This window comes from Aythya marila, assembly GCF_965140915.1.
Source record: "Aythya marila genome assembly, chromosome: 2".
Classification (NCBI taxonomy): domain Eukaryota; kingdom Metazoa; phylum Chordata; class Aves; order Anseriformes; family Anatidae; genus Aythya; species Aythya marila.
In genome coordinates, this window is record NC_139043.1 from 34636006 (window position 1) to 34649701 (window position 13696).

The 13696-nt window shown below is 37.0% G+C and overlaps 1 protein-coding gene across 8 annotated transcripts in view; it reads right to left on the bottom strand.

Moving 5' to 3' along the window:
- OSBPL3 (oxysterol binding protein like 3) overlaps positions 1-13696 on the bottom strand; it is a 94093-nt gene that overhangs the window by 12841 nt on the left and 67556 nt on the right. For all 8 annotated transcript variants that reach the window (XM_082752536.1, XM_082752541.1, XM_082752539.1 and 5 more), the window contains 5 exons: positions 11061-11195; positions 10288-10381; positions 7352-7602; positions 5653-5790; positions 2782-2845 (listed from right to left, as the gene is read on the bottom strand). In XM_082752536.1, coding sequence (XP_082608662.1) covers positions 2782-2845; positions 5653-5790; positions 7352-7602; positions 10288-10381; positions 11061-11195 — 682 coding nt within the window. The remainder of the gene's footprint in view (positions 1-2781; positions 2846-5652; positions 5791-7351; positions 7603-10287; positions 10382-11060; positions 11196-13696) is intronic.

Genomic DNA, 13696 nt, shown 5'->3' on the forward strand with positions numbered 1-13696 from the left:
CAAAAGAGGGGAATTTGAATAAGCTATCAACAGTGTATGTTCATCTGTAATTCAGTTTCTACTGCAGACATTTCAAAAACCCAAGCCAGAATTTCTAATACAAGAATGTAACAACTAGCAACATCCATAGTGAAGAAGCAAGAGAATGCTACAAAGGGCAGAAAATTGGAGAGGGATTTAGTCCAACTTCCCCTGGAAGTTTAACTGGCCTTTTAAAATCTGGTCTGAATCAGAGAAAGAACTGTCCAATTCTCAAGTCATTTCCTCCAAAAAAGAAGATGAGAAATCTCAATGCGAATTTATAAAACTTTCTTGAGGCAGTTGTTAAATTAGCAACTTATTTGATGTTGAAGTGAAATAAACATGGGCAGGGAAGCATGGCTGAAAGGGTATGGAGTTAAATTAGGCTAGATAATCAGGCAGTAACTTTGACAACTTCAGAGCTGAGTGGATAGTATCCTTGCTGTATTAGACGCTAAGATCCCCAATTCTGTTCATGGAGCAATTTCAAAATGAGGGAATAATTCATCTCTAGTCTCAAAAAGATGATAGTACACTAAGTACTAACTTCCTGACTACTGCTTCCCATGCAGTTGCTGGGGGGAACCTCTTGTGAGATAGATACTCAAACTGGAGTTAGGAGATTACCTGTTCCCAAGTATATGTGCATGTATTACAAGACCGAGCCACATCAAACTGCCTACCACTGCAAAAACTGGCATGGGACATGAGGAAGAATTCCTAATGGAAAAAACATTCCTTTTCTTACCACTTGAGAAAAGGACCTTCTTTTTTGTTTGTTTGTTTTGAAGGTTTACGTTGGATCAGTATCTAGTGACAGGAATTCTGTCATGATTCCTACACTGCACAGCAAGAGGTCCAAAACTACCTTGACTTCATAGCTGAACTGAATTCTGCACTAGGTTTCTTTCTTCTGCACTGGGATGAAAGAAAAAGAGCAATGACAGACCCTTCAGAGTTCAACAGTTAAAATGTATTGTCAGACTGTGTTCTACGGTCTCAGAAAGTCACACAGAGATCATTAAATTGCAAACATCTTAGGATTCAGTGTGTAACTTCATCATGCAAAAATTTTAGGAGAGCTAAAATAAGCCAAGTGTTCTTTCAAAGCTATGCTCAGACTAACTGAGGCACAGATACTGTAATAGCTGGAAGTTTCTATTCTGCATTTCCATTGTTCTTGTCCTTTCAAATAGGTTCTGCAAAAGTCGCTTTAGTTTCTTAAGTAAGGAAAAACAGCTTCTGAAATAACCATCACTGTCAGAACCCAGTCTTAACGGCTCGACAGAAATGATCCAGAGATTTCTTGATGTTGAAAGAGGAACTAATGTCAGTGTCTGGTGGGATGACAGTACTTCTCTGGCAATGTAGCTGAGGGCTGTCTCCTTTCCAGCAGTGGGGATAATATGCTAAGTGGAAAGATATTTGCACAGAAAGATCTTACCTCACTGACAAGCTACCTTTATGATTAACTTAATCTTTCCACATAAATTAATACAGCCCTCTAATAAGAGGCCACAGGATTTACAAACTGCCTTTGCATTGGAAATCATTGTCTAGATCTCCCTTAAGCTCAGCTAGCCATGCTTGAAAACAAAATAAATCAAACAAATCAAAGGAGCCCAAACCCTGCTGTAGCCTGATTGAGTCTTCTGGGGTCATCAGGGCCAAACCTCAGACTCTCTCTTACTGACCAGATTCTCAGGTCTTATCTTTACAGAAAAACTTTGTTCTGTACATGCACGTTACGATAGTCAAGCAACAGCAGTTTTCCAAAATCTGTTAAATAAATCAGTCTCTTCATTTTTTATTAAGACAGGATGTTTTCTAGTCTTATATACAGAGTATTCAGGAAATGAATAAATTTTGATCACCTCTGCTTTTCAGCTAAGAAGGATTCTTGTCCTGTATGTGTTTATAAAGCACAGAATTATGTTGAATAATGAAACCCAGACTAATGACAGAGTCCCAGTTTCTGTTCAATACAGCTGTATCCATAATAACTATAATCAAGTCAGCAGAGTCGATCATAACAGAATTAAATGTCAGAATATGGCTACATAGTGAATTGACAAAACTCTGGGCAAAGGATTCGAACTGAGTTAAAAGGCACAGTTATGTTCTTTGTGCACTCCAAAAATACCTAACAATACAGGTATTGTAACTGGCTGGCATCTTCACTAGACTTACAGAGCAAACAAAGATCCAACACAATATTTTTTGAAAGACTGAATGTTGGTAGTGAAACAGCATGAAATATTCCATTCTGTAATAATACTAACAGAGAAAGACACGAAGAATATGTTTGTCCTTGCTGTTATGTGCATTCCTGGAAATTATTTTCAGAACAGGATTACAAGATCTGTCAGGGCTCGGGATTTAACTTGTAGTTTTTCAAGCACTACTCTAACTTGTTTTTATAAATAGCTTGAGGTACAACTCTTCTCTAGTAAACAAACCTTCCACACATAAAAAAAAAAAAAAAAAAAGAGAGAAAAAATATTTCAGCAGATTTTGAATAAATGCAGTTACTTTTACATGAAAAGAATGATCAATAATGTTATAAAATACTTGTAGATTTTTGTAATGGCAGAAAACACAAATAAGAAGCATGGCAGTAAGGCTAGGATTTCTTAAAGCCATTCTGATATGATATAAAAAGGGAAATTAACCTTTTCCCCATTTCAGAATATTTCATGTTAGGCACACAATGAAACTACTATGAAGGCTGTAAAAGTAAATGATAGACGAAAAGGTTACCTTGCCAAAAAGCAAAATTCACAGATTCAGCATGGCATGCAGAAATAGGTGGATGGTGACTGACCTAATAGCAAGACATGAAAGGGGAAAAAAAGATGGACATGTTAACACTTTAATAGTCGTGTTTTTTTTTATTTTTTTATTTTTTTCCCTTTTTCCCTCTAATTTTTCATTCATATATCACATTTACGATCTGAACATTTGCTTTTCTTTTGCAGTTCTTTCCTAAAGGGGGAGCCAGTGAGACTAGTAAGGTACTGAGACCTGAGAAAACTAGAATGAAATGGGAAGCACGCTTTAGAAGGCCTGTGAATCTGTTCATCAAATGAAAATATAACTATATATTCTGCACACTGTCTCTAATGTGATAATTACAGTTAATCCGAAAGCTCCATTCATATATTAACAGAAACTGCACTTTAAGTACATAGGAAAAAGTAAAAAATACCAACCAAACAAAAACCAAGAGGCTAAATTATTCTGTACAGTAAATACCTACAGAAAACTCAGTGGGAAGGAGGAGACAGCAGTCAGTATCGCTGAAGGGGGGCCAAACGGGTGGAGAAATACAACCAAGAAATTCCAGCTACCAACACCCACCTACTACTGTACTCGTGAGACCTCAGGTTTTTCTTGTATGAAACTCTAACCACACGCACTGCATTTTATCAGCGTTGGGTAAAAGCACATACATGAACTGGAGCAATGACTGAAACAGCAAAGTGAGGACTGTAAGTAAATAAATACCCAATGCATACTATTAAAAGAAAATGGTAAATAAAAAGGTGATTGCACAGGTGTGCAAAGGTGATTGCACAAAGCAAAAGCAACCACTCCTCCTCAGCTGTACCTTCTCCATTCTGGGTGACCAGGACTTAAAACTGACCAGGCCAAATACTCTGATGTGTAATACTGTTCTTTGACAAAAACACCTTTATTTTCACGGCTAGTTGCTTTCCTACTACACATTTCATTTCTTAACCACATACATGTTTCAAATGCAGTTTTAATTTCTTCTTTGTTGTTTATTTTGCAAATTTGTTACTGAGCTCTTCCTTCCTTCCCTCCCTCCCTCCCTCCCTCCCTCCCTTCCTTCCTCTCTTCCTCTCTTCCTCTCTTCCTTCCTTCCTCTCTTCTTTCCATTCAGTTCTTCACTGAACAACCTCTACTTGGTTAAAAAAATAAAGCAGTGCTAATTCCTGTCAGCTATGGCCTAATCCACTGGGAGCAACACTCTCTCTCTCACATACTGCACCCAGATTAACCCCAGATGTCACTATAATTCCTGGGTTAAACTTAGCTCTCGCTTAAACTGTTATAATTCCAGAGTAAGGTCATGGAGCTAAGTAGAGCTATTATGAACACACTCTAGTCATGCAACAGAATCTCTGTCATTTTATACATTTTGCATATCTACCTCATGGATTGCACACTGTCCGTGCTAACAAGTTATCTACAGTAAGCATCAAAAGGCTTGCACAAACAAGCAATAAGCAACAGCTCCTGATGGAAAAAGATTTATTTAATGCTTGCAAGCTCTATGGAATTTCTTTCTTCCTACACCACCCTCCCTTCCTAATATTCCTCCACCCTACACTAGTATACTAAAACTTTACCATCTATAAACTCTTGTCACTTATTACACACAGTTATAGAACAGTTACTAACAACTAAAGAATCCTCCTGTTTTAAAGTTCTCCTTCAGTAAAAGCTGTCTTTGTACTGATTCGTCCAGTATCAAGGGGAAAAACTTCTCAATTCAAACTCACATTAAACTCAGTATCAAACTTTTATTAACCACTTTGCTACTCCAATTTGATGTTACACTGGTAACTTCAGTGTGCTATATGTTACCTTAGAACTAAATACAATAAAGTAACAGACACATTGCTTGAACTTTAATTCGATTCTTGCTTTGACTGCTTTGTTTTTTCCCTTATTTTTCTCTTGCCCATGATACTTCCTGAGACCAAGGAAAGATCACAGAGCATTCCTTTTTGTCAGCTGTAGAACATGATGTACAAAATGTGTCAAAACCACAAGCTTCTTTTAAGACTTTTTCTGATCAAGTTTCTAGGTTGTACAGCTTTGACCACCACACTTCTGTGTTTTTTTTTTGTTGTTGTTATGTCTAGACAAAACAAGACAGCTTTCAATCATTCTTACACCCTGATAGGCACCAGAATATTTAAGTTTTATCTTTTTTTAACATATGCCTCAAGCTTAGCAATTTTGGTAACTCAACTGGTTTAAATTTAATATTTTTTGCCCATGCTTAATAATTACTCTTCTATCGGAGGACTATTTTCAGCAACAGTCAGACCTTGATGTGTTGCATACATTCTTCAGCTACTAAGCTGTGGTACTAGGCTCAGCCCACGAAATATTTGGACAGCAAGGAGAAATATTCAAGGTGCCATAAAAAATACTAGTGGTTGACTGACTCGTATGAGTGAAATATTTGTCATTAAAAAAGACATTAAACAGCTGAAAATACAGTATTTTTAATGATCACACAAAAGAACATGACAAGAACATGAAGGCTTGTTGCAGCAGTGATCAGACTTCAGTGTGGGGAACTGTACTCCCCTTAACCAAGATATCTAGCTGCTGGAGCAGACAAATTGCCAGCCTTTGCTTCCAACTGCCAGCTGTTGGTTGTCATGTTCCATGCCAGAGTTAGCTGAGTTTCCTCAAAAAACAAAGCAATTTCCTTCATTTATAATTCTGTAGCACCCCTTGAGATTTGCTGGGCTAAGGTTAGGTAAAAGTAATTTTACATTTTGCTATTAATTCTAACGGATACCAGCCATGCACTCAGCATTAAGCAGCCTATCAAACAGCAAATGTAAGGGGTGCAGCACACAGTACCTGTTCCGCAAAGAACTGGAAACCCTTATCTTCACGAATACATTCATAGGTTTCTCCAAGAACAGGATTAAATGGCTTACTTCCAGCTCGGTAGTAACTGGAGGCATACGCAGATACTGCAAATGCAGCTATATACACCTGGGAATAACATACATGGAATTTTGGTTAATTTACCACAGTCATGCACATTTTTTGCTATAGATTGGGATTTAATAGAAGGAAAAAAGAGTATGAACGTGTATGCCTCCTCCTGCAGGTTAAACACTGGATCACACATAACAGAAGTATTCAGTTTTCAGTCATTCAGGGGTTCACTGATGCATGGAGTTACTAGGATCAAACTCTGCAAATTTAATCAACTGAAAACAGTGTCTCTGAAAACTGTTTGAAACAACTCAGCCTTTTGGAACATGCACAGTTCAAAGCAGTAACTTTAAAAATCACCGTTAGATATTTTTTTAACTGGCTTTTACAGTTACGGTCTGTGATTCTATGGATCTACACACTACCCTTGTCCTAAACATGGCACATGGAGCATTAAAAGAGTTTTCACAAAATTTATTATGTCCAACACAGTTTGAATTGCCTTTTATCTATTGTATGTTATTACCTAATAATGAAACTGCTCTTTATTACAATTAAGGCACAGGAGATCCTTCCAAATTATTACAGTCAACACAGTATAATTCCTCCCAAGCCTGAGGAATTAGAATTAGTTTTGTTCAATTCATGTCTCCTCTGTACCATTTTTCTCCCTTTTCATTCCCTTTTCCTCATCTTGTGAAAGAGTAGATGCTTTCCTTTCACAATTTCAGAAACCAAATTGATAAAAGAGCCATTCTAAACTGAACTATGGCAATTACTGTGCAACAGCTAACATTAATTTTGCCTCAGGAATTTCTCAAAGGCAAAGAATACTTCATTCTGAGGCAATTTCCAGATGCTTAGTTGTAGGAAGGAGAGAAAAGATTTCACTCTGATGTGAAGAACTACTGCTCATTTCCTTTTAATGTGTTTCTCAGGAGAACAACAAAAAGGTTATGCACCTAAAACACAAATAAACAGCCACACCCTTTATCCTGAGAAGAGAACAGACACTAAATTGTAATCCTTGCAGACTGTCAGAATGAAGCAAGATTCTTTTCAAACAGTATTTATAACATAACTATTTACATTCATTAATAGCCTCTTTTTATCATAAGATATACTGACTTGAAAAGGCTTGACTTAGTTTAAGGTATAATCCATAGCTTCCATTTTAAGAGAACTTTGAAACCTTTTAAATCTTTTATTTATAGATTTATTAAAGATTTATTGTAACTTTCATACTCATGAAAGAAACATATTAGCTCAATTCCTCCCTCTTTTTTCCAAGTTTAAATCTTGGAAGACTGGAAGAGTAAGAAAGGAAGAGGAAAAGCTGCAAAACAGAGTTAAACTAGTATGTTACTTAACCTTGCAGGACAGCAAGGCATTTAAGCAGATACGCTTTCTGACAAAACAACAGAAATTAGGCAGAAGAATCAAAAGTAGAGGGTATGTAAGCATGCCCAGGCACGCTTAAGGGGTTTGCTTCCCTCAGCTTGGAGAAAAAGAAAAATGGAACAGAATATCTTCATTTCTTTGGCAAATTGTTTATACATTGTATTCTATTCTGGCTATACTGAATGTTATGAAGTATGAGGAATAACGTGTTTACCATCCGTTCAAAGGGGTTAGGTGTATGCGCTGCTTTATCTAGTAGTTCACTGTATTCCAGCTCCTCGCAGAGACGCTGAAGGGTGTTAAGTGGCTCATTTAATTCAACAGGCATGGCCACTTTGGAGAGATCCTTTCCTATGTTATTTCTCAGGATATTCCACAGGCTGATATTACTAGTATTAGGGCATGGAGCTGGTAAACATGTTCTCCGTTTAGAATGGCATCCAATTCCACTTTCAGAAATACAGTCTGAAAAGGAAGTTGCAGAACAAGTTAATCAATACATTGCTTACTTTCTATTTAATCTCCATTGCAAACATACATTAAAATTCAACCAACTTTTTTTTCTGTCAAAGCTTCCATCCACCCTCACACTTCATTCAAATATTTCACTTATGGTTTGAAGGTAGCCTGTTACAAAAGGATAAAGAAAGAACTCAATTTTAATTTCTGGAAGTTAACCAAGTTAAACTCCAGATAGGAAAGCAGCATAAAAAATTACTTCCTTACTCTTAAAGGATATGAGAAAGGCTCAGGCTTTCCATTGAATTTGAAAGAGTAAATATTAGAACGAACCTATTTGTAACAGAGATGGATTCCTATCTGTTTAAGTGACATAAAACCTCCTTCCCTGACAGAGCTTCAATTAAGTTGACACTTCTCAGAAGACAAGGTGTCACTTAACAGATCCAAGCATAAAGATATCACCTGTCTATCTCTTCCTACGTTTTTGAATACTACTACCAAGGGAATTTACTATACCACAGATTTACATGCAGGCTTTTCTAGAGCACTTGTCACTGTAGTGAGCACTTAAAAAATTTTAAGCCATGTTAGCTTGTAGATGCACCCATATGTTGGTGGAGAAATGACCTCTTTAGTAGGTGGTAAAACTGAAGCAACTGTAGAGCTCTGGGCTTGATAAAGATTCAAAAAAAAAAAAAAAAAAAAGGATGCCTTGTCAAAGCAGTTAGAACAGAATAAATGGTTGCAAGTGTGCAACGAAATGAAATGATTTGTGTCACAATCAAGATAGACCTACAAGCTTCTGCAACAGGCACTAGCCTGAAGATTACATTGCTTATCTGTACATAAATCTCAGTTCAGAAAGGAGCACAGTTACCACTACATGAGCATCCTTTATACATCCTTAGAAGCTCCTAGGATGTTCCTACACTACAGTCCATTGCCATTTGGAGACCTTTGGGTATAGCCCCAGACTGATAATCCCCATCCTCATCTGGCTTTCTGCAGACAGCTTTTCCTTGGAGGTATTGAAACAGCATAGAAGAGCACAGCTTTCCTGTAGCATACCTGCCCAAAGAAACACTGCCCTTATATGCATGATTTCAAATGTTATTTCCTTTGTTTTTGCATTGGCATAAGCACAAAACCAGCAGTGCTTCCAACAATGAAAAAGTACAGATTACCCCAAGAAACTAACGTCCCCCATCACTGACGTATATATTAGCCCAATGTCTCAGACAGAGGCTTTCATAATCACCAGCCTCAAAGAAGTTTCTGTCTTTCCTGCTACTCACAGAACTAAAAGTCCTAACAACTCATGTGACTGAGTTATTGTAACAAGGACAGGAGAAGTATTTACATACTAGTGCATATCTCTTTCTTTTTGCATAAAAAGGATGTGGGCACTATGAATCAGAAAATCTGCCTGAAGCTTAATGCTGCTAAGTGTGCCTTTTTAAGAAGAAGTTGGTTCCTATACTTACTTCCCTGTTGGAAATATTTATTTAGTATCAGAAAAGGCCAATAAGAAAGATGTTTCCTCACATAACTCAGGAATGACTGGATATCTGAAGAGGAAGGAGTAAGTGCTAAAAACATACTCCTGTTGAAGAGAGCTCTATGAAATAGGATTTGGCTATATCCCTTGACAGTTTCTGATTAAAACCTGAATACCAACTCACTGAACTACATACTCTGGGTCAGTCTATTAATTGGGGTAAATAGTGACAAAACACAGCAGAGAAAGAGAAAAAAATCTAAGTGTAGAAAAAAAAAATATGTGAATAGTTCAAACATGCAGCAGGGGAGTTGAAACTTAACACTATTTATTCATCTGGGCACCTAACAGGAGCTTTCTAGCCTGGTATTCCAACCATACTGCTCTCATTAATCTCCTTTAAGGCTGCTGGTGCATGCTCAGTGGTTAGGTTAGGCAGACAGATTAGATGCCAAATTTTCTCTACAGTATAGTTTGCCCACCTCTCATGAAAAAAAAAAAGAAAAAAAAAACCCATGCTGCAAGTAAGAAACCACTATTCAGCATTATTGAAGATAAAACATTTTGATAGAGAGTGAAGAACATTGTGGCTAGATGACATGCTTTGAAGGCACAGAGCCAATTAGTTTGTTATTACCAATTCCTCTTCCTCTTTCTTGATTCTCATTCTAATTAGCGAGACAGTTAAGTGTATGCAGTAACAAGCCTATCATAATTAAAACATACAAAGAAGAAATCCATACACACTGCCAGTGTATAATAATTGTCATGTTCCTTTAAACAAATTCTGCTAAAAACAACAGACCTCTCAACATGGTTGTTAAATTGGAAAAAAATACTTTCTGGAAAAAAAAGAAAGCAGCTAGGTCTTGGTAGTTTGAAGAATCCCGTGGACATGAAAGGAACTAAAAATGAGTTGGAGTCACACTAATGAAGCCAAGAAAACAGGTGTTTATCTACGGACATTGAACACCATCTTGCTTAAACAATGGTGTCCTGGCCCTGTTAATCAGATTATCCAGAATGTGCTGTTCAAAACTTATCTGAGGTGGTAAGAAAAAAAAAACAAACAGGTTACTTGCATCACAAAACCTGTAGTATTGAATCATTTGTAGCAAGATGAGAAAAAATACCCCAAACAACAAGAAACACAGTTTTCAGAACATGATACAATAAAACTTTGAACTTACCTAAAGTTTGTCTTTCATTCTCCATGTCATTGCTTAGGTTATCTTCTGAGACGTTATCACTGATATCACTTACGTATGAATCATCATCTGATACCTACATGCAAGGTGGAGAAATAAGCAAGATATTTAAGCAGTCATTAAAATAACCCCATCTGCACATTAAAATTGTTGCTCCAATATTTTTTTTTTAATTATATTTGAACTGTTTAAGCTGTATTTCAGTATTATAGAAAAGCAGGCCTAAGAATTAAAAGATAAGTTTGGGAGAGATGACCATCAATGACAATTCAACTTTTAGTGAAAGCATGCTTCATCTTGGCCCCAGAGCTAAAAGAGCTTTCCCCGCATCAAAAGCCAAGGCTTTTATGGAGTCCCAGAGAGGTGATAAAGTGAGCTATTAAGTTTCAGTGTGCATGACATCAGCCCCAAGGTACCGACAGGTACAACAAGGACAAGTATAAATATATATTTCTATGATACAATTTCTTAAGCACCTTCAGGATGACTCAAGACAGATGGTATAATATATGCAATATCTGCATACCAGCTACCTTTTTGCTATTTTTCTTAATGCACACATAAGACTTCTCCATAATATTTTTTTACACTTTATTGCAAAAAGATAATAACAACAAATGCAGTGTATTATTATTGTTAAAAAAAAAAATAATTTTCTGGCAGTCATCTGACAACCAATTAGCCCTCTGAAAGACAATGTGTCAAGTAGCAGATAATGAACTACATAAGAATAATGTCAATCCTAATGTTCAGACCTCATTTTCTGAAGAGCTAGCAGACAGTAGGACTTCCTGTGCATCGAAAAATTCTGTGAGAGAGTCAGCAATAGACAGTCTGCTTTCATTGGAGATCTGGTGAACCAGACCTCTGCTTTCTTCTCTCGAATTTTCCTGTTTAAAAGAAATACAAAGTTTTGAGAAGAAAAATGCCACGAATACCATTCATGCATGCAAATCCAGTCACATAACTTAACGGGCTGTAAAACAGTGGGAGAAGATTGCACATGCTCCTCTCTAGCAAAAGGCAGCATGTTTTAAAGACGGAATTAAAACCAAAGGAAAACAGACTAAAGAGAAGAGAAAAAGACAGCAAAAAAAATTGCAATGCATTGTTCAGTAAATCAGTTACAGTGATGCATGTACTTTCCCCCCCTAAAAAAAATAAATATAAAAATGCATTGGTGTTTGAGTGATTTAACTAGATACATGCAAGCATATTATTAAAAAAGCCCCACAATAAGAAAACTCCCAGCCTTTTTATACTGGATTCACATTCTTTTCTGATCTTAGCAATCAAATCAGTCTTTTCCTCCCAGGCCATGCTCAATGCAATCTGGCCTAGGAGTTGCATACAAAATTCAGAGGGGCAAAGTCGCTTGCTATATAACAGCAATGCTTTCCTAGCTGTCTTTCTCCACCAGACTACTTCCCATGCTGTGCTTTGGAAAGCTTTCCCTCATATCCACACACAAGAACTCTGTTAACCAAAATCAGTGTATTATCAAAGCCACGTAAATGACATTGTCTTTGCTGCTGCAGGCCCATTTGAAACATCATACAAATTTCATTATTTCTGCCTATGGAAGTCCCAAGTGCTCCATAGATAGTTGGTATAGGCAGAGCTGCAGAAAATAGTCTAGCAAAGGTGGGATTACCTTGGTTCATTATGTGGACACAGGAAAAAATTGGAGAGGATTGTTACTGTTTACTCCTAACTCCACCAATACTAAGGAAAAGGGCTAGCTGACCCAAACGAGTGTATCAGCTGCTCTCAAGCTTCATTCTGCATGAGATGCTCTATTAACTTGTAACCATGACTGCCCTAACTATCATCGTTTTGCAGGAAACGTAGTGTTTTACTTTCAGAGCTCACTTAACGAATAATCTGATAAGTCTGTACTCAAACCGACAAACCATTTCAGTCTTGTGTTGGTGGATTTTACTACAGTATGAAATGTTTCTCAGTGTGTACTGTTAATGGTGACATGGTAACAAACCAAACTGCTATGATACCAAAGACTTTTTGCTTTTTTAGCATATAACCATGATATAGCTGCAAGAAAGATGCAACCTCGAAATTATCTCTTCTGTGGGAAGCCAGTTACGCTGGCCTCTAAGTCAAAAAAAATCTTACATACATAAAGCGTTGCTACTGGGATTGTTTCCAACACTACTTTGAATCTGAGAAGCAAAATGAGCAGAAAAGGCTCATAAAAGAACAGTTGCTTTTTATATTTAATCACATGAGAGTTTCATTTTGCCTACTTTCATGTTCCAATTGTGGCATGATAAACTACACCATAAACTGCCCGACAAACTAAACTTTTATCTTATGCTAAGGCCTGAGAAACTAGTTAATACTGCTTCAGTTTTCACAGGTCTGTCATAGCACCTGATGTATCATTTACAGCCAGGTTCTGTGCAGTAACCTACAGCAACACTGCTATACCATAGCCCTCAGAGAAATCTAAGATGAAACTTTTCCAATATAAGTGATTCTGTCCTTAAGTTCCATTCCCAACCATGCCAGAGGGAATTTGTCAACAAACCCCCTAAAGGACCTTTAGAAAGCTATTTTTGTCACAGATATATGCAATGCATACAGCATGTTTCAGAAATAATCCATTGTCTTTGCAAGAGCCTCTACTAAATAGGAAAATAACTCCTGAAATTAAAAAAACATTGTATTGATACATGAATGCTTCTCTGGATAGCAGCTTAAGTGCTGTCCCAAATCGTATAGGATTAAAAGGAAAAGGCAAATAGAATGATCAACTACCTTAAAGAAAAAATAAAAAAAAAAAAAGGAGGCTAAATATGGCCACAACCAGTTCTACTAAAAGAGAAAGAAAATAGAAGTGAACAGACTGAATGACTAAACTGTCTTTAAAAATGGAAGGAAATAGTAAGTTATATAAAACCCCCAACATTACATCCATTCAAGTTCTAGTGCAGGATTTATAATACAAGAGCAGCAGAAGCTTCTGTATGAGTTAACATTTAGGAAAATCCACCAGAAATAACACAGCTCTTGCTCCCCTTACCAGCACCATTAGCATCTAGATCCTGTGACCTATAAATACACCATATTCATATGCCTTCTGCAGCAAGCCAAAGAGCTGCCTGAACATCAGGACATCTCAAACTGACTCACTGGATATGTAGAAGACTCCATGGCTTCACACACAAAACTAAATCAGTGAATGAGCTCATTAAGAGCTGTGTACATCTACCTTATTTGATCCTTTCATGAAAAAGTCTTGTAATGGTTCTAAACTTTAAATCAGCCCCAATGGTAGCCAGTGTTCTGGGCTAAAAATATTTAGGCAACAAAGAAATACAGAACATGAAAGCTAACAAGGGAGTAAGGGGGAGAGAAATGCTGGCTGCAA